The following is a 15,953-nucleotide window of genomic DNA, read 5'->3' on the forward strand; positions in this document are numbered from 1 at the left end:
AGTGCAGAAGAGGCCCGGCGGCCCAACAAGTCTGGTGTCTTCCATGCCTACCTGACCTACCTACCTAATCCCATTTGCCAGCACTTGGCCTGTAGGTTTTAGGGATGAGAGGCAACCCGCCTCTACCACCATCCTAGGCAGTGCATTCCCGACCGTCACCACCCTCTGGGTAAAAGGGTTTTCCCTCCTATCGCTCCTAAACCTCCCGCCCCTCACCTTGAAATTGTATCCCCTCGTAACTGACCATTCAACTAAAAGGAACAGCTGCTCCCTATCCCACCCTGTCCATGTCCTAATTGTGAAGGTAATGGTGATCTGCCATCTTGAATTGCCGCAATCTGGTGTGAGTACACTTGTTGCTTTTAGGTAATTGGAGGGGTGAACTTGTTTTACGTCAGGATGGTGTGTGTCTTGAGGGGAATTTTCAGATAGCGTTCATGTGCATCTGATGCCCTTGCTGGGTGGTAAAGGTCACAGGTTTGGAGGGTGCTGTCAAAGGAGGCTTGGCTTGCAATGCATCTTGTAGCTGGTACATACTGTTGTCACTGTGCGACAGTGGTGGAAGGAGTGAATGTTTATGGTGATGGATGGTTTGCTGATTTAGCAGGTTGCTTTGTGCTGGATGGTGTTGAGTTTGCAGGAGCTGCACTCCAACATAGAGAAATGACTGGTGATTGGAGGTACAACTCCTTGCAGAATCTGTCATTTGCTGAATCTCTCACTTCCACGTATGAGGTGACTTCCTCTGGCCATCCTGTGATTTAATTTTCCAGGACTTCTTGGAGACATTTGGGTGCAAATTCACTCTCCTCCAGCGATTTTGCAACCTGTTGGGTTGCCTTGGGGTGGAGATAATGAGCCTTCAACAACCACAACCATCTTGCTTTGCATGAAGTATGGCTCCCAACCAGTGCAGAGGTTTATCAATTCTTGGATTGAGCATTTTTGTCAGTGTTTGGACAGATGTTGTCAATTAATTCAGGAGCTGTGTGACCCTGATTGGAACCTGAGCTGACCATTCGTAAGGCAGTTATTGCTGTGTGGTGCTGCTTGATACACTGTTAATGATACCTTCTATCACTTTGCTGATGATTGAAAGTAGACTGGGGTGTGAATTGTCCAATTTGAATTTAGGTTTTTTTGTGTGTGCTGGGCATAACTGGGCAGGTTTCCAACATCAAGTAGATGCCAGTATTGTAGCTGTGCTAGAACAGTTTGGCTGGTGTGCGGTTGGTTCGGGAGCACAAGTCTTCAGTGCTACCAAGGAATCAAATTGGCAAAGGTAGACTTGAGGGTGAGTTCATGGAGTGCATTCAAGATAGCTTCTTGGAAGAATACATTCTAGAACCAACCAGGGAACAGGCTATTTTAAACCGGTAATGTGTAATGGGGCCAGATTAATTAATGATCTAATAGTGAAAGTTCCCTTTGGCAAGCATGTTGATCACATAATAGAATATCATATTCAGCTTAAAAGTTAGAAATGTGGGTCTAAGATTAGTATTTTAGACTTCGGCAATTACAAAGGTATGAAGACAGAGTTGGCCAAAGTGGAATGGGGATTAACTTAAAACAGTAGAGAAGCAGCGGCAGACATTTAACGATAAGTTCCATAACTATTACTAAAGATGTATTCCATTGAGAATAAAAGAATCTGAGAGAAGGATACACCATCCTTGGCTAACCTAGGAAGCGAAGGACGGTGTCCAATTGAAAGGAAAGGTATTCAATGCTGTGGAGATTAATGGTAGGCCAGAAGATTGGGAGCATTTTAGAAACCAGCTAAGGATGCCAAAATGTGAAATATAGGGAGAAATTAGGGGAGTACATAGAACATAGAACAATACAGCGCAGTACAGGCCCTTCGGCCCACGATGTTGCACCGAAACAAAAGCCATCTAACCTACACTATGCCATTATCATCCATATGTTTATCCAATAAACTTTTAAATGCCCTCAATGTTGGCGAGTTCACTACTGTAGCAGGTAGGGCATTCCACGGCCTCACTACTCTTTGCGTAAAGAACCTACCTCTGACCTCTGTCCTATATCTATTACCCCTCAGTTTAAAGTTATGTCCCCTCGTGCCAGCCATATCCATCCGCGGGAGAAGGCTCTCACTGTCCACCCTATCCAACCCCCTGATCATTTTGTATGCCTCTATTAAGTCTCCTCTTAACCTTCTTCTCTCCAACGAAAACAACCTCAAGTCCATCAGCCTTTCCTCATAAGATTTTCCCTCCATACCAGGCAACATCCTGGTAAATCTCCTCTGCACCCGCTCCAAAGCCTCCACGTCCTTCCTATAGTGCGGTGACCAGAACTGTACGCAATACTCCAAATGCGGCCGGACCAGAGTTCTGTACAGCTGCAACATGACCTCCCGACTCCGGAACTCAATCCCTCTACCAATAAAGGCCAACACTCCATAGGCCTTCTTCACAACCCTATCAACCTGGGTGGCAACTTTCAGGGATCTATGTACATGGACACCTAGATCCCTCAGCTCATCCACACTTTCAAGAACTTTACCATGAGCCAAATATTCCGCATTCCTGTTATTCCTTCCAAAGTGAATCACCTCACACTTCTCTACATTAAACTCCATTTGCCACCTCTCAGCCCAGCTCTGCAGCTTATCTATATCCCTCTGTAACCTGCTACATCCTTCCACACTATCGACAACACCACCGACTTTAGTATCGTCTGCAAATTTACTCACCCACCCTTCTGCGCCTTCCTCTAGGTCATTGATAAAAATGACAAACAGCAACGGCCCCAGAACAGATCCTTGTGGTACTCCACTTGTGACTGTACTCCATTCTGAACATTTCCCATCAACCACCACCCTCTGTCTTCTTTCAGCTAGCCAATTTCTGATCCACATCTCTAAATCACCCTCAATCCCCAGCCTCCGTATTTTTTGCAATAGCCTACCGTGGGGAACCTTATCAAACGCAAAAGTAAACCAGCAAAAAATATAAAATCAGGTCTTGACAAGTATATAAAAAGGAAGAAAGTAAATGTGTGACAGGAAATGAATAATGGGAAACGAGGAAATGGCAGAGACTTTAAACGAGTATTTTGTATCTGTCTTCACAGCAGAAGGCTCAAAAAGCTCCCCAAAGTATTAGAAAATAAAGGGAGGGACTCCAAGGGTCAGTGTTGGGACCCTTGCTTTTCCTGATGTGTATTAATGACCTGGAACTTGGTGTACAGAGTGAAATTTCAAAATTTGCCGATGATACAGAATTTGGAAGAATTGTGAACTGGGGGGCATAGTACAGAAGAGACATTTTGGTGGAATGGACAGAAAGGTAATGGTTGAATTTCAATGCAGAGAAATTACGTGATTAATTATGGTAGGAGGAATATAGAGACCCAGTATAAAATAAAGGAAACAGCTCTTGGTGGTGGTGGGGGGGGTGATGATGCAGGAGCAGAGGGACCTGGGTGTCTATGTGCATAAATTATTGAAGATGGCAGGATGGGTTGAGAGAGCAGTTAATAAAGCAAAGTGACCTGTGTTTTAGTAATGGGGGCATATAGCACAGGGCTATATAGCTGGCTTTTAAAGCAGGCCAGCAGCGCGGGTTCAATTCCCGTAACAGCCTCCCCGAACAGGCGCCGGAATGTGGCGACTAGGGGCTTTTCACGGTAACTTCATTTGAAGCCTACTTGTGACAAGCGATTTTCATTTTCATTTCATTAGATTACAAGAGCAGGGGGGGTTGTTGTGTTTAATTTGTATCAGTCACTAGTTCAGTCTCCGATGGAATATTGCGTTCAGTTCTGGGCGCAGCATTCTGTGAAGACATTAAGCAAAGGTGCAGAAGTGATTCACAAGAATGGTTCCAGAGATTAATTTGAGTTCCAGAGATTAATTTGAGTTATGAAGATAGATTGGAGAAATTAAGACTTTTTCTTGAGAAAAGAACGTTGAGAGGAGATTTGGTCTTGGTGTTCAAAATTATGAGGGGCTTGGGGAGAAAGAATCTGTTTCCGCTTGTGAAAGGATCGAGAAGGAAAGGGCAGAGATTTAAAGTAATTGGCAAAAGATGCAAGAGTGCTGCGAGGAGAAACTTTATGCAGCGAATAGTCGGGGTTGGAATGCATGAGGCAGCTTCAGTTGAAGCATTCAAATGGTAATTAGTCTGTTACCTGAAAAGGAATAATGTGCAGGGTAATAAGGAGGAGGCAGGGGATTTGAAAAGCTGATTTGGACATGTTTGGCCAAATAGCTTTCTGCGGGAGAGAGCAATTTAAAAATAATCACTTAAAAATAATGGGCCTGAACAATGAGTCTGCTGGACCTGATGGCCTGCATTCTAGTGTTGTAAACTGGCTGCAGAGATGGTGTACGCACTGGTTGTAATCTTCCAAAATTCCCTCTTTTTTGAAAAGGTCCAGGCGAAATAGAAAACTGCAAATTACAACACCTCTCTTCAAAAAAAAAAGAGTCCAGAATTAGGGGGCTCAGATTTAGTCTGGAATTAGGGGGCTCAGTTTCAAAATAAAAGATCTCCCATTTAAACTGAGTAATTTCTTCTTGGATTGTTAAGTCTTTGGAATTCTATTTCCAAAAAAGCAGTGAAGGGAGGATCATTGTCTAACATAGCCTTGTAGATTTAAAATCTGAATAAATTCAAGTAGGTTAAGGGTTATGGAGATTGAGCAGGAAAGTGCAGTTGAGGCCATAATCCGATCAACAATCTTATTGAATAATGGAACAGGCTTGTGGGCTACATGGTCTTTTACTATTTTTCACATTCTTTTTCGTCTGGGATACTGTTGAGGTCCATGGCCTTTGCTGTAGCCCATGCCTTCAGTTGTTTAGTAATATGTGGAGTGAATCGATTTAGCTGAAGACTGGCATCTGTAATGCTAGACACCTTGCGAGGAGGCTGAAATGGATCAAAAAACAATGCTGAGGATAGTTGCAAATGCTTCGGCCATGTCTTTTGCACTGATATTCTGGCTTCCCCCATGAGGGTGGGGATCAGTTATGGAGCCACCTTTGGCTTAGTAGTATTACCTGTGCAAACACAATACAATTTAACATCCAGGAATGGTTAATTATGTACTCTGCTTTGAAATTGCAGGTCTTGTGTGTCCTTGGGACCCAGAAATCGGTCAGTTGGAGCAGCTGCCAAAAGCCAGGTAGGAAGAGCTCAATACATCTTCCTTTACAAAGAGTTGGAAAATTCAAGGCAAAGGTGCTTTAAGCATTTTATTGTGACATAACTGTAATCTAGCTGATATCCTGGGTGTACAGGTGAACCATAGTTTTAAATAATATTGTGATTTTTTTTTTTTTTTTTCACCTCCCTCCCTGCTTGCTACCTCCCAAATCCATGAGAATTATAAGAAGACATTACTGAGAAATCTGTCAAGGGTCCTCACTTGTAAAGGTTTTCTATCCAAATCTGAGAAGATAATGGTAAACTATTCAAGATTGGTAAAGTATCCTGAATGAATAGAAATGTAAACAGGCAATCTTTGGGTCATCTGATAGCTACATTGGGCATGGTCTTGTGTTCTGGTGGCAGATAGGGCATGCAGTTTGTATGAACCACATTCAGCATTTTTCTGAAGTTACTGATCCTAATTCCTGATTGAATTGGACGAGGTAGGTTTGACCATAAGTGTTGCCTTTTTCACCAGGAAGATGTGTGCTACAAAACAAATTAAGGTCAATAAGATCACCATACTCTTTTAAACTATAAGCACAACTCAAGAAATAAGAGGAGGAATAAACATATGGCATGTTGAATCTGCACTGTCATTCAATATGACTAGCCAGTTAAAATAGCTAACTCCCGATTTAGAATGGCTAACTCCCGATTTAAAATGGCGAACAGCAAAGGCTGATGGGAAAGTCAGCCAACAGGACACAAACGAGCAGCTGCAGGTTGTGTGTATTTACCTCTGGAAAGGCCAGACAAGATCGATACCGGCAACCATCAGCATAACAAAACACCAGCCATCTTCATATTAATGAGCAATCCCCGGGAACAATGAGCAACATTTAGACACATGAAGCCAAACCAGACTCTTTGGCGCCAGCAGAAGCCTACACAATGGGAGGTGAACGACCACCTCAGGACCGCCCGCCCATCGATCAGGGAACTGCTCCAGCATTGGAGAAAATCAAACCAAGTGATTGGGACAAAGTCCAATCACTTGGAACCAGGTACAGGGTCCGCCCCGAAAGGCGGGAAGCCCCTGGGGACTATAAGAATCAAACCCAAGTTCAAATCGGCCCCTCTGCTTCTCTTCTTGACCGGGTCACTCAGCAACGCAAACCAACCCTTGACAGTGACCGGTCCAGCCACCGCTGATAGCCAGTAAGTCTTACTTCAACGCTCGCTACGAGATAGGCGCTCCTAGCTACCAATCTGTACCAACTTCGAATCCCGCAAGCTCAGAACCCGAACGAAAGGCCATTCGTTTCCCTGACCTGGTGGGCCAGTTCCAAGTTAAGTATTGGCCTGTCAGTCGTAGAAGTAGCTTAGACGTAGAATTTATGCATGAGTAGTGATTACTGTGTATAATAAATGTGCTTTGATTTAAATCTTACTAAGCGGTGTATTGGATTATTGATCATTACTCTGACTTGAACCACGTGGCGGTATCATAAAGATACCTGGCGACTCGAGAGCAAAGGTGATAAAACAGAGCAATTAAACTAAGGCAAAAGTTAGCAACATTATTTGGCGACTCCGCTGGGACCCGATCTAGAAGTGGAAAACCACTCCGGGAGAACCCAGAATTTGAAATTAGAGATCCAATTGGAATCAGAAAATCACAAGTGTTCAAGCAGCTCTGATCAATAGTCATAATTCGGAAGTGTGTGTATGCATGCGTAACTAACAGGGCAATAAGGTAAAACTGATAGATTTTTGTTGCGTCAAAACTATCGGAAGTTTGTATATCGGAAAGTAGCGAAAGCCGTACCCGTATTTACAGCACCGCTCCCCTGTTCCAAATTTAAAAGAAGCGTTCGGATAGGAAAGATGGCAATGCAGCGCCTCATGAATCCTGAGGAATTTGCGGTTGCAGCGACCAGCAGCAGTAGAGTGGGACAATGTCCCATTTGGGAGGAAGAGATCAGGAAATATCTCAAAGGGAAAGGATGGCCCCTTTGGAATGAATTCTGTGACAACAAGGAATCGGGTCCCGGGAGTATAGGACATACTTGGTGGGAGAACCTGAGCGAGATATACAAAAAGAGCTGAGGGAAAGCTCGCAAGCCGATGGCAATCGTGTCCTGCGAGGCACAATTGCGAGGCACCGAGGAGGTCGTTAGGACGCTCCGGAAAGAAGTTGAAGGCATACATCGTATGAGTAAGTTCGATGTAAGCGAGGTAGAAAAGGAGAATTTAGAATTGAGAAGGAAGTTGGCAGCAAAAGATGGAGAGGTGGATGAGGCCAAAAGGGCTCACCAGTCTTGTCTGATGCACTTGAGCAGCTTCCAGTCTCAATACGAAAAGGCCTATCAGGACACGCAACGTGCAGTCCTGGTACGAGAAGAAACAGAAAAACAGGTAGTAGCATTACAAAAACAGTGTAGTGACCTCAAGGCAGCATTAAGAGCACTCCATGCTGCCACCGCAGAACAAAGACAAAGCACGTTAGATCACGCAAAGTGCCGGAAGCAGATTGCAGAGCTGCAATCGCTGCTTTCTGTTCAGAAAGGGTTTCAGGAAACCTTTGGAGAAAGATTAGATCAGGAAGACGGCCCTGATTGGGAAGAATTGAACGAAACCGCGCAGAGATATGTTCAGGGAACATGTGCGCAGGGAAAGCCACAAAAGAGAAAAGCGCCCCAACCCCCCACACAGCAGATAGTTCTCGCTCCAATGAACCCAGTAACCACCCGCCGCACAGCCATAGTGGACGATACGGAATTTCTAGACTACACCCCCGTAACAGTGACCCAATTACGGGACGCGTGCGATAAGATCACACCGTTCCTCCCCACCTCAGACACCCACCATTTCTTTGCCACAGTTAAGCATCAGGCGACCATGTACGGCCTGGATGAGCGAGAGCATGTAAAGCTCACGGTTTTAAGTTTAGACCCTTCAGTAGCAGCAGCCCTTCTCGACCCACAGAATGTAAGGAGGAGGCACCCTTGCAGAAATGCATACCGCGATCCTGGATGCGATCGGGTATAACCGGGGTGACCCCGTAGATGGCCTCAACAAATGTAGGCAAAAGAAATCCGAACACCCCACAGCGTTTGCTGGACGCCTGTGGATTCACTTTGCAGCAGTCTTTGGAGACTTAGACCGTGCCCATTTGTCCCCAGACAACATGGCCAAATGGACCCGCACCCTTATCTCCCATGCCACAGAAACAGGACAGAAAGCCTGCGTGAGTTATGATCCCTCAGAGGAGGCCCATAACGAGAAATGGGTAGTGAAAAGATTGTCCCGCGCTTGGGAGCAATTTGTTCAAAGTAAACCCTCAGTTAAGAATACTGAGGAAAAGCAGGCCAGCGCAGATATGCAGGCAGTAAAGACAACACACCACGACCCCGCATGGGTGAATGAGGGAAAGAACAGCCCCCCACCCAAGTCACAGGAGTGTTACAACTGCTTATTAGAGCAGGGCGTACTTGGATCAGTAGCCTCCACTAATAATGCCCTGATTTGGCCAGTGAGAAAGCCCGATGGATCATGGCGACTGACCATCGATTACCGGGAACTCAACAAAGTCACCCCCGCAGCAGCCCCCACAGTAGCAACAAGTCCCGAGACCATGCTCAAGCAGGAACTCAATTCCCGATTCTTTACGGTTTTGGACACCAGTAATGGATTCTGGTCCATTCCATTGGCAAAGGCGTGCCAGTACAAATTTGCCTTCACCTTTAAAGCACAGCAGTATACGTGGACATGCCTGCCTCAAGGCTTCCACAACTCCCCCTCCATTTTCCACCGACAGCTGGCAAATGGTTTAACCAAATTTTCTCGCCCCGAATGTCTGGTCCAGTACGTAGACGACCTACTACTGCAGACAGACCAAGGAAGAGCACATTGAGCTTCTGTCCGAACTCCTGGAACTATTATACTCAATCGGTTGTAAAGTCAACCCCAAAAAGGCCCATGTTTTGGAAGATAAAGTGATATATTTGGGAACAATTATCACACATGGTAAACGCGAGATCAAGCATAAAAGGATTGACTCGATTGCTAAATTGCTCCTTCCCCAGAACGTTTCAGCCCTCCGGTCGTTTTTAGGACTGGTTGGCTACTGCCGAAACCACATTGACGGTTTCGCCAGCAAGGCAGCACCCCTCTCAGACTTCCTAAAGAAAGGAGCCCCCTGGGAATGGCTTCCGCAGCATACGGATGCTGTGGACTCTTTAAAACAGGCACTCATAGCAGCCCCGCACTACAAGTTCCAGACCTGCTTTTCCCTTACGCCATAGAGGTAGCGACCACAGACCGCACCCTTTCGGCCGTGCTCCTCCAGGAACGGCACGACCAGTTAAGGCCCAAAGCTTGCGCCTCCAGACTTTTAGATGCTGTGGAGCAGGGATTTTCAGCCTGAAAGGCACCTGCTCGCAGTATTCTGGGCAGTCCAGTATTTTTCGTACATTGCCGGACTGAACCCCATCACAATTATCACCGAACACACCCCCACCCAACTTTTACTGGACGGACGACTCAAAGACGGTACCATCAGTCAAATAAGAGCAGCTAGATGGACCCTTCTCTTGCAGGGACGGGACATCACTGTAAAAAGGACAAAGACACACACCTATTTAGCCGACAACTTACAGTACCCCGGAACCCCCCATGAATGTGCGATTATCTCTCCACACCACGACACAGGCCCCTTTATCGCTAAAAACACCCCCCCCCCCAGAAAGATAGATAGTGCAACCCAGAGCCCCAGCACACGGGTGAGCCCATAAAGATCTGTGTGGATGGATCTTCCACAGTCTTGGATAGGAAGCGCATAACAGGTTGCGGTATCTATGTCGAGGGCGTGCCCTCGAGGAAATATCGCAGCATTGAATCCGACCAAGGCTCGCGGCCGTCGTGTATATATAGTTGAGCACCCAGATTCCTTCCCCAGCCGAGCAGACATATACTCGGACAGCCTCTATGTCTGCAACAGCCTCACGGAATTTCTGCCCCTGTGGAAAGCAAGACGATTTGTTTCCACAGACAGAAAACCCCTCCCCTCAGCCCCATTGCTCCGTCAGGACTTATGGGATAATCAAAGTCCGCAGTCACCATCGTTCCTACCCCCCCGAAATGTGAAAGCCAACACACTGGCTAAAGCAGGTTCCAGACACGGATACTTTTGGACACCCCCCGAAAGCGCACCAGTGAGTGCAGTTCAGGTCTCACAGACAAAGATCGAGGATCTAGTGGAGGCCCAGAAGCAGGACAGCAATCTCAGGGAGATTGTAAAAGGAAAATATCCAGCACCCTATGAGAGGTTTAGAAATGCACTGACCACACATGACGATGTGGTGTTAAAGAACACCCTTTATGTGGTTCCTGAACAGGACGAATCAATTGATTTGCTTGTTCGATGACGGTCATGGACATCAGGGAATCAATCCCACTACAGCCCATCTCAAGCAGCTCTGTTGGTGGCCGAATTTAAAGGAAGATGTAAACCATTCCATAGAAAATTGTCTTATCTGTGCCCAGAATAATCCGGACAGATATGCCAAAATGGCCCAACTCAGCCACACCCGACACGTTAATGGCCCCTGGACTAACTTCCAGATCAGTTTTATAGGACCATTGTCCCCTTGTAGGAATGGCTATAAATATGTACTTGTGGTAGTTGACACATTTACCAAATGGGTGGAAGCATTCCCAGCCCGCACAAACACTGCAAAAACCACAGCCAAGATTTTGACCCACCACATCTTTACAAGATGTGGACTCCCCCGCAGCATTGAATCCGACCAAGGCTCCCATTTTACGGGACGTGTCATGCAGAACGTCCTCACTACATTTGGCATCACCCAAAAATTCCACATAGCATACCACCCACAGTCGAGTGGTATCGTGGAGCGCATGAATCGGACCCTAAAATCCACCCTCAGAAAAATTGTCCAGCAGAACAACACCACTTGGGACTCAGTCCTCCCTTTTGCGCTGATGTTTTTCCGTAACACAATTTCTACTTCCACAGGTTACACCCCACACACCCTCATGACCGGACGCCCCATGAAAGGCACAGAATATTTGTTAGGTTTGGACTTGACCAGCCCCGAAGTGACGACCCTCACACACGCGAAAGCAGTAGAACAATTAGTGAAAAATGTTAAAACGGCTCAGCTAGCAGCCGCAGTAAAATTGGGCACAAGGAAGAAACAGAGCAAGGCTTGTTTCGACAAGACAGTGCATGCGACTGAATACAGTATAGGACAGCAAGTTATGCTCTCTGTATATAACCCCAGCACATTCCTGTCACCAAAATACTCGGGTCCGTATTCCATTGCGGACAAAGTAAGCCCTTCCGTTTATAAAATAAAGTACCCCAGCGGTAAGACTGCGTGGTTTCATATAAACCAGCTGAAGGCATATGGAACACGGTCGAACCACGCACACCACGTCATGCTCGACGCAGCACACCACACCCCGCCCACAGCCACCGTAACCCTACCAACCCCCACCACGTCCAGCCCAGCCACGGACTCGACCTCGACTCCACCCCCGAAATATACACTCCGCCCCGAAACGCCCACAGACTGCAGCAGCAGAGACAGCGACTGTGACTCGGACGATAGCCACAGCACGCCTCCCTACTATCCCCATGCAACAGGACCCACACCCAGCGATTCCGACTATGATCCAAGTGATCCCTTCATGATCATTTTCCTAAATAAATCCCACCACCGAACCACATCGACGACCCCGATTTTGTCCCCACACAACTAGACACCAATTACTGGCACCGAGATAACTCGTTCAGACTCGTCCGCAACGACAAGCGCAACCCCACCTCACACCATGCAGCCCTTTCAGCCCTCATACACTCAAGAGTTTGGCACCCGGGAGAAGAGGCCGACCTTGGGTCTGACTCCCAAACCGAGAACCCCTTTGCGACCCTGTTCGCAACCGAGAACTGACGTGCCCAGATGATGTTTTAAAAGGAACCGCTTGGGAGAAGTGTTGTCCTTTCTGATGGAACCTGCAGAATGCTTTATGTTGTTTGTAAGTTTGTTACATGTTGTACGTCCGACTGGAGAATTTCTTTTCTCACTGCCCCACGTCTATTCGGCCGAAACCTCTGAGGACTTGCCTATAGAGACTCACTATTGCCAGACACTAGTTCAGCGGAACTAGCTTGTCTGCAGAGTCTGGTTAAGGAACCAGACGCCCGTTCGTAACTGCTCTTCAGGTTCGAAGGAAAGAACCACTACGGCAGCCCCACCAACATGACTACATTTCTTGTCGGTTGCTCAGGCAGTGGAGAAACTGCTTGGGACCCGCCCTGCCTGGGAACCCCCCTCTGGTCAACTACGCTCGGGTAGGAGAGATACAGCATTGGCAGCCGTCCTACCCGGGGACTCCATCCAACTCTTGCCCGTCGCGGCCCATACGCACTTCATTCTGGCACTTTCAGTTCAAAAAGTTTTGTTTTGTTTTAGGTAACCCTTAGGTTGCCAACCACATGCTATTTACATCCTGAAACATTTGGATGGTAAATTGCACAGTCTGCGAGACGGCTCGCACTGGTTCATTATTCGTATGTGCGTCTTGTCCTGAAATTCGGTTTTTGAAAAAAAAAAATGAGGGAGTCAGTCATCGTGACCAATTATGAAGGGAGTAATTGGCACTAAAGGAAAGACAGGCTATCGTACGAGATATTTAAAAAAGATAGTTATAGACACTATGCCTTTTCCACAGAAGCTCCAGGACCGGAGAAGAGAAGAAAGAAAAGGAAAGAGAAGAGCCATGAGGACTTCCTTCATATGGATCACCCTCATGATTATGGACATTTGGTTGCGCGTGAACGCGAACCCCATGACTTCAAGCTCCCCCAGCCGTTAATGTTTCACTTCCCCGCAGTACCCAAAGCCCAGTCGCCAGCGACACCACATCATCTTGGTGTGCCAGGTTTATAACCTGGTACTCGCTGTCCTATGTAATCGAAACATTACTAGCATTAGCGATACTCTGCTGCATTGTGCAGACTATGCATCTCCGGAAATGGAGAAGGAGAGCCCCGGTAGAGAGGATCAGATCCCCTATGTTCAGATACGACCAGACCCCCGACCCCCGCGATCTATAATAAAGTGCATTCACTTGCGTTTATTGTAAATAAAGAAATGTAAAGAACTGTTCATGAGCAAATTGTATGATCCTGAGCTTGACTGCCAAGCCAGGAAAGACTGTGTATGAAATGCTATCATTTTGTTGTATGATTGAGGAAGTTAGGATAATGAAATGTTTAAGTGAGTAGTGTATTAAGAATAGTTAGAGGTTCCCAGTTTATTGTTTTGTAATGCATGTCCCTGTTTGACATAGCGCCCTTAGAATTGTTAGTTAAAAAGATTTTGCATAGCTATGGTCAGTGCAGACGCCATGAAGGAAGTGTCTCCTTCCCCCCCCCCCCAGGTCAGGGAATGGAAAGCAACATAGTTATGTGATCCTTCACGCTTTGCGTTAGGATCACAAGGAGGGAATGTAGCCAGTTAAAATGGCTAACTCCCAATTTAGAATGTTTAACTCCCGATTGAACCATGTGGCGGTATCATAAAGATACCTGGCGACTCGAGCAAAGGTGATAAAACAGAGCACTTAAACTAAGGCAAAAGTTAGCAACAATGACCATGACTGATCTTGGGCTCATTTTCCCACTTTCTCCCCAGATCACATTTTCCCTGCAAGACCCCCCAAAAATGCCTTAAATATATTGCAACGATGGAGCATCCACAACCTACCGAAATAGACAATTCCAAAGATTCATAACTCTTTTGAGTTAAGTAATTTCTCCATGTTTTTGCCTCTCCAACCAGAGGTACAATCTCCGCAACTAGTCTATCAAGCCCCCTCAAATTTTTATAGGTTTCAATGAGATTGCCCCTCATTCTTCTAAACACCAGAGAATATAAGCCAAATTTACTTAGCATTTCATCTTTTCATCATAGAGCAACCTGCTGCTCAACCCCATATCCGGAAATTTACCTCGTGAACCTGATTCTGTTGCAAATGTATCCCTCAAGTAAGGGAACTATAATTGCACAGAGTATTCCACGCATGGTCTTACCGATGCCCTATATAAGGCTTTGTTGTACTCCATTCCCCTTGAAATTGTTATGGGCCAGGGTTTAGTGTACCCCAAAGTGTATCATGGAGTTCACCTGACCCACAACTTTTAATAGATTGTGGTATGGGGAGCACACTGCCCACTCTACAGGTGTGGTGCAGCAGACATTTAACAGTATTTTTTAAAGCAAACCTATGTTTATTCTATGAACTCGTTAACTTTTTAAAAAACATACAGTGAACATCTTGGCAACCATCAATTCAAATACAACCCCAAAGAATACAGCACTAAGTAATCCTTCAACTTTCCTTTTAACATCCATAAGACATTTAAAAAACCTTTTAACAAAAGCACATCAGGTTTAAATTCACTACTGAGAACAGTTATCACTCTGAATTCACCAAATGATCTAGAGATGGTCTTTACATGGCAGAGAGAACAACATTACACCTTCTGCGGCTGACTGCAGCTCCAACACTGAAACAAAACAAAAAAAAACACAAACACCCAAGCTTTTCTCAAAGTGAAACTAAAAGCTGACACAGCCCAGCTCCACCCACATTCTGACATCACTGCAGTAATAAACACCCATTTCTTAAAGGTACACCCACTACAGTTATTCTATAAAAAGCACACATTTCTTAAAGGTACTCTCACATGACCATAAAGGCCAACATTACATTTACCTTCCTAATTACTTGCTGTACCTGCATGCTTACTTTGTGATTCATGTAAAAGAGTGCCCAGATCCCTCGTAACTGAAGCATTCTGTAGTCTCCATTTAAATAATATTCTGCTTTTCTATTCTTCTGCCCAGTGGACAATCTCACACGTTTCCACGTTATGCTCCTCCTTGTCAGTGTTTTACCCACTCTGTTGACTGATTATATCCATTTTGCAGACTTTTTGTGGGCAGCACGGTAGCATTATGGTTATCACTATGGCTTCACAGCTCCAGGGTCCCAGGTTCAATTCCCGCTTGGGTCACTGTCTGCGCGGAGTCTGCTTGTTCTCCCCGTGTCTGCGTGGGTTTCCTCTGGGTGCTCTGGTTCCCTCGCACAGTCCAAAGATGTGCAGCGTTGGTTTCCTCTGGGTGCTCTGGTTTCCTCCCACAATCCAAAGATGTGCAGGTTAGGTGGATTGGCCATCATAAATTTCCCTTAGGTTAGATAGGGTTGCTGGGTTACAGGGACAGGGTGGAGGTGTGGGCTTAAGTAGGGTGCTCTTTCCAAGAGCCGGTGGAGGTGAGGGGGTGCAGACTCGATGGGCCGAATGGCCTCCTGCATTGTAAATTCTATGATAAAACTGTATCCTCCTCATAACTTTCTTTCCTAGTTAGCTTGCTGTAACACCAGCATACTTTTTCTTCAGTGCAGTTGGTCCCTTAATCCAAGTCGTCAGTATAGATTGTAAGAAGCTGAAACCCAACACTGACCCTTGCAGTACTTCACTTATTCGAGTTCCAGTTTGCCAACCTGAAAATGACCCATTTATCCCAAAATGCTGTTTCCTGTTACCTAGCCAGTCTTTTATCCATGATAATATGTCAGATCTTGTGCCATGAGCTTTTTTTGTGTGTATTGAATTCAAATTGCCAGCTGCCGTGGTGGGAATTAAAAAGTAAGTGCACTGTCCTGTATGCTGGTGAACTCTGCGGGTCAGGAAAGTTGCACTTCAAGCTCTGTGCTGTGCTGCAATAG

The 15,953-nt window shown here is 45.9% G+C and overlaps 1 protein-coding gene across 1 annotated transcript in view; it reads left to right on the top strand.

Annotated features, from left to right (window-relative positions):
- The window catches only part of LOC140427065 (heat shock 70 kDa protein 4-like), a 99,655-nt gene that overhangs the window by 15,595 nt on the left and 68,107 nt on the right, over positions 1 to 15,953 (top strand). Inside the window, exon 2 of the mRNA XM_072512535.1 lies at positions 5,103 to 5,160. Within this exon, the coding sequence (XP_072368636.1) occupies positions 5,103 to 5,160 (58 nt within the window). The remainder of the gene's footprint in view (positions 1 to 5,102; positions 5,161 to 15,953) is intronic.

The sequence above is a fragment of the Scyliorhinus torazame genome, chromosome 7, assembly GCF_047496885.1.
Source record: "Scyliorhinus torazame isolate Kashiwa2021f chromosome 7, sScyTor2.1, whole genome shotgun sequence".
Classification (NCBI taxonomy): Eukaryota; Metazoa; Chordata; class Chondrichthyes; order Carcharhiniformes; family Scyliorhinidae; genus Scyliorhinus; species Scyliorhinus torazame.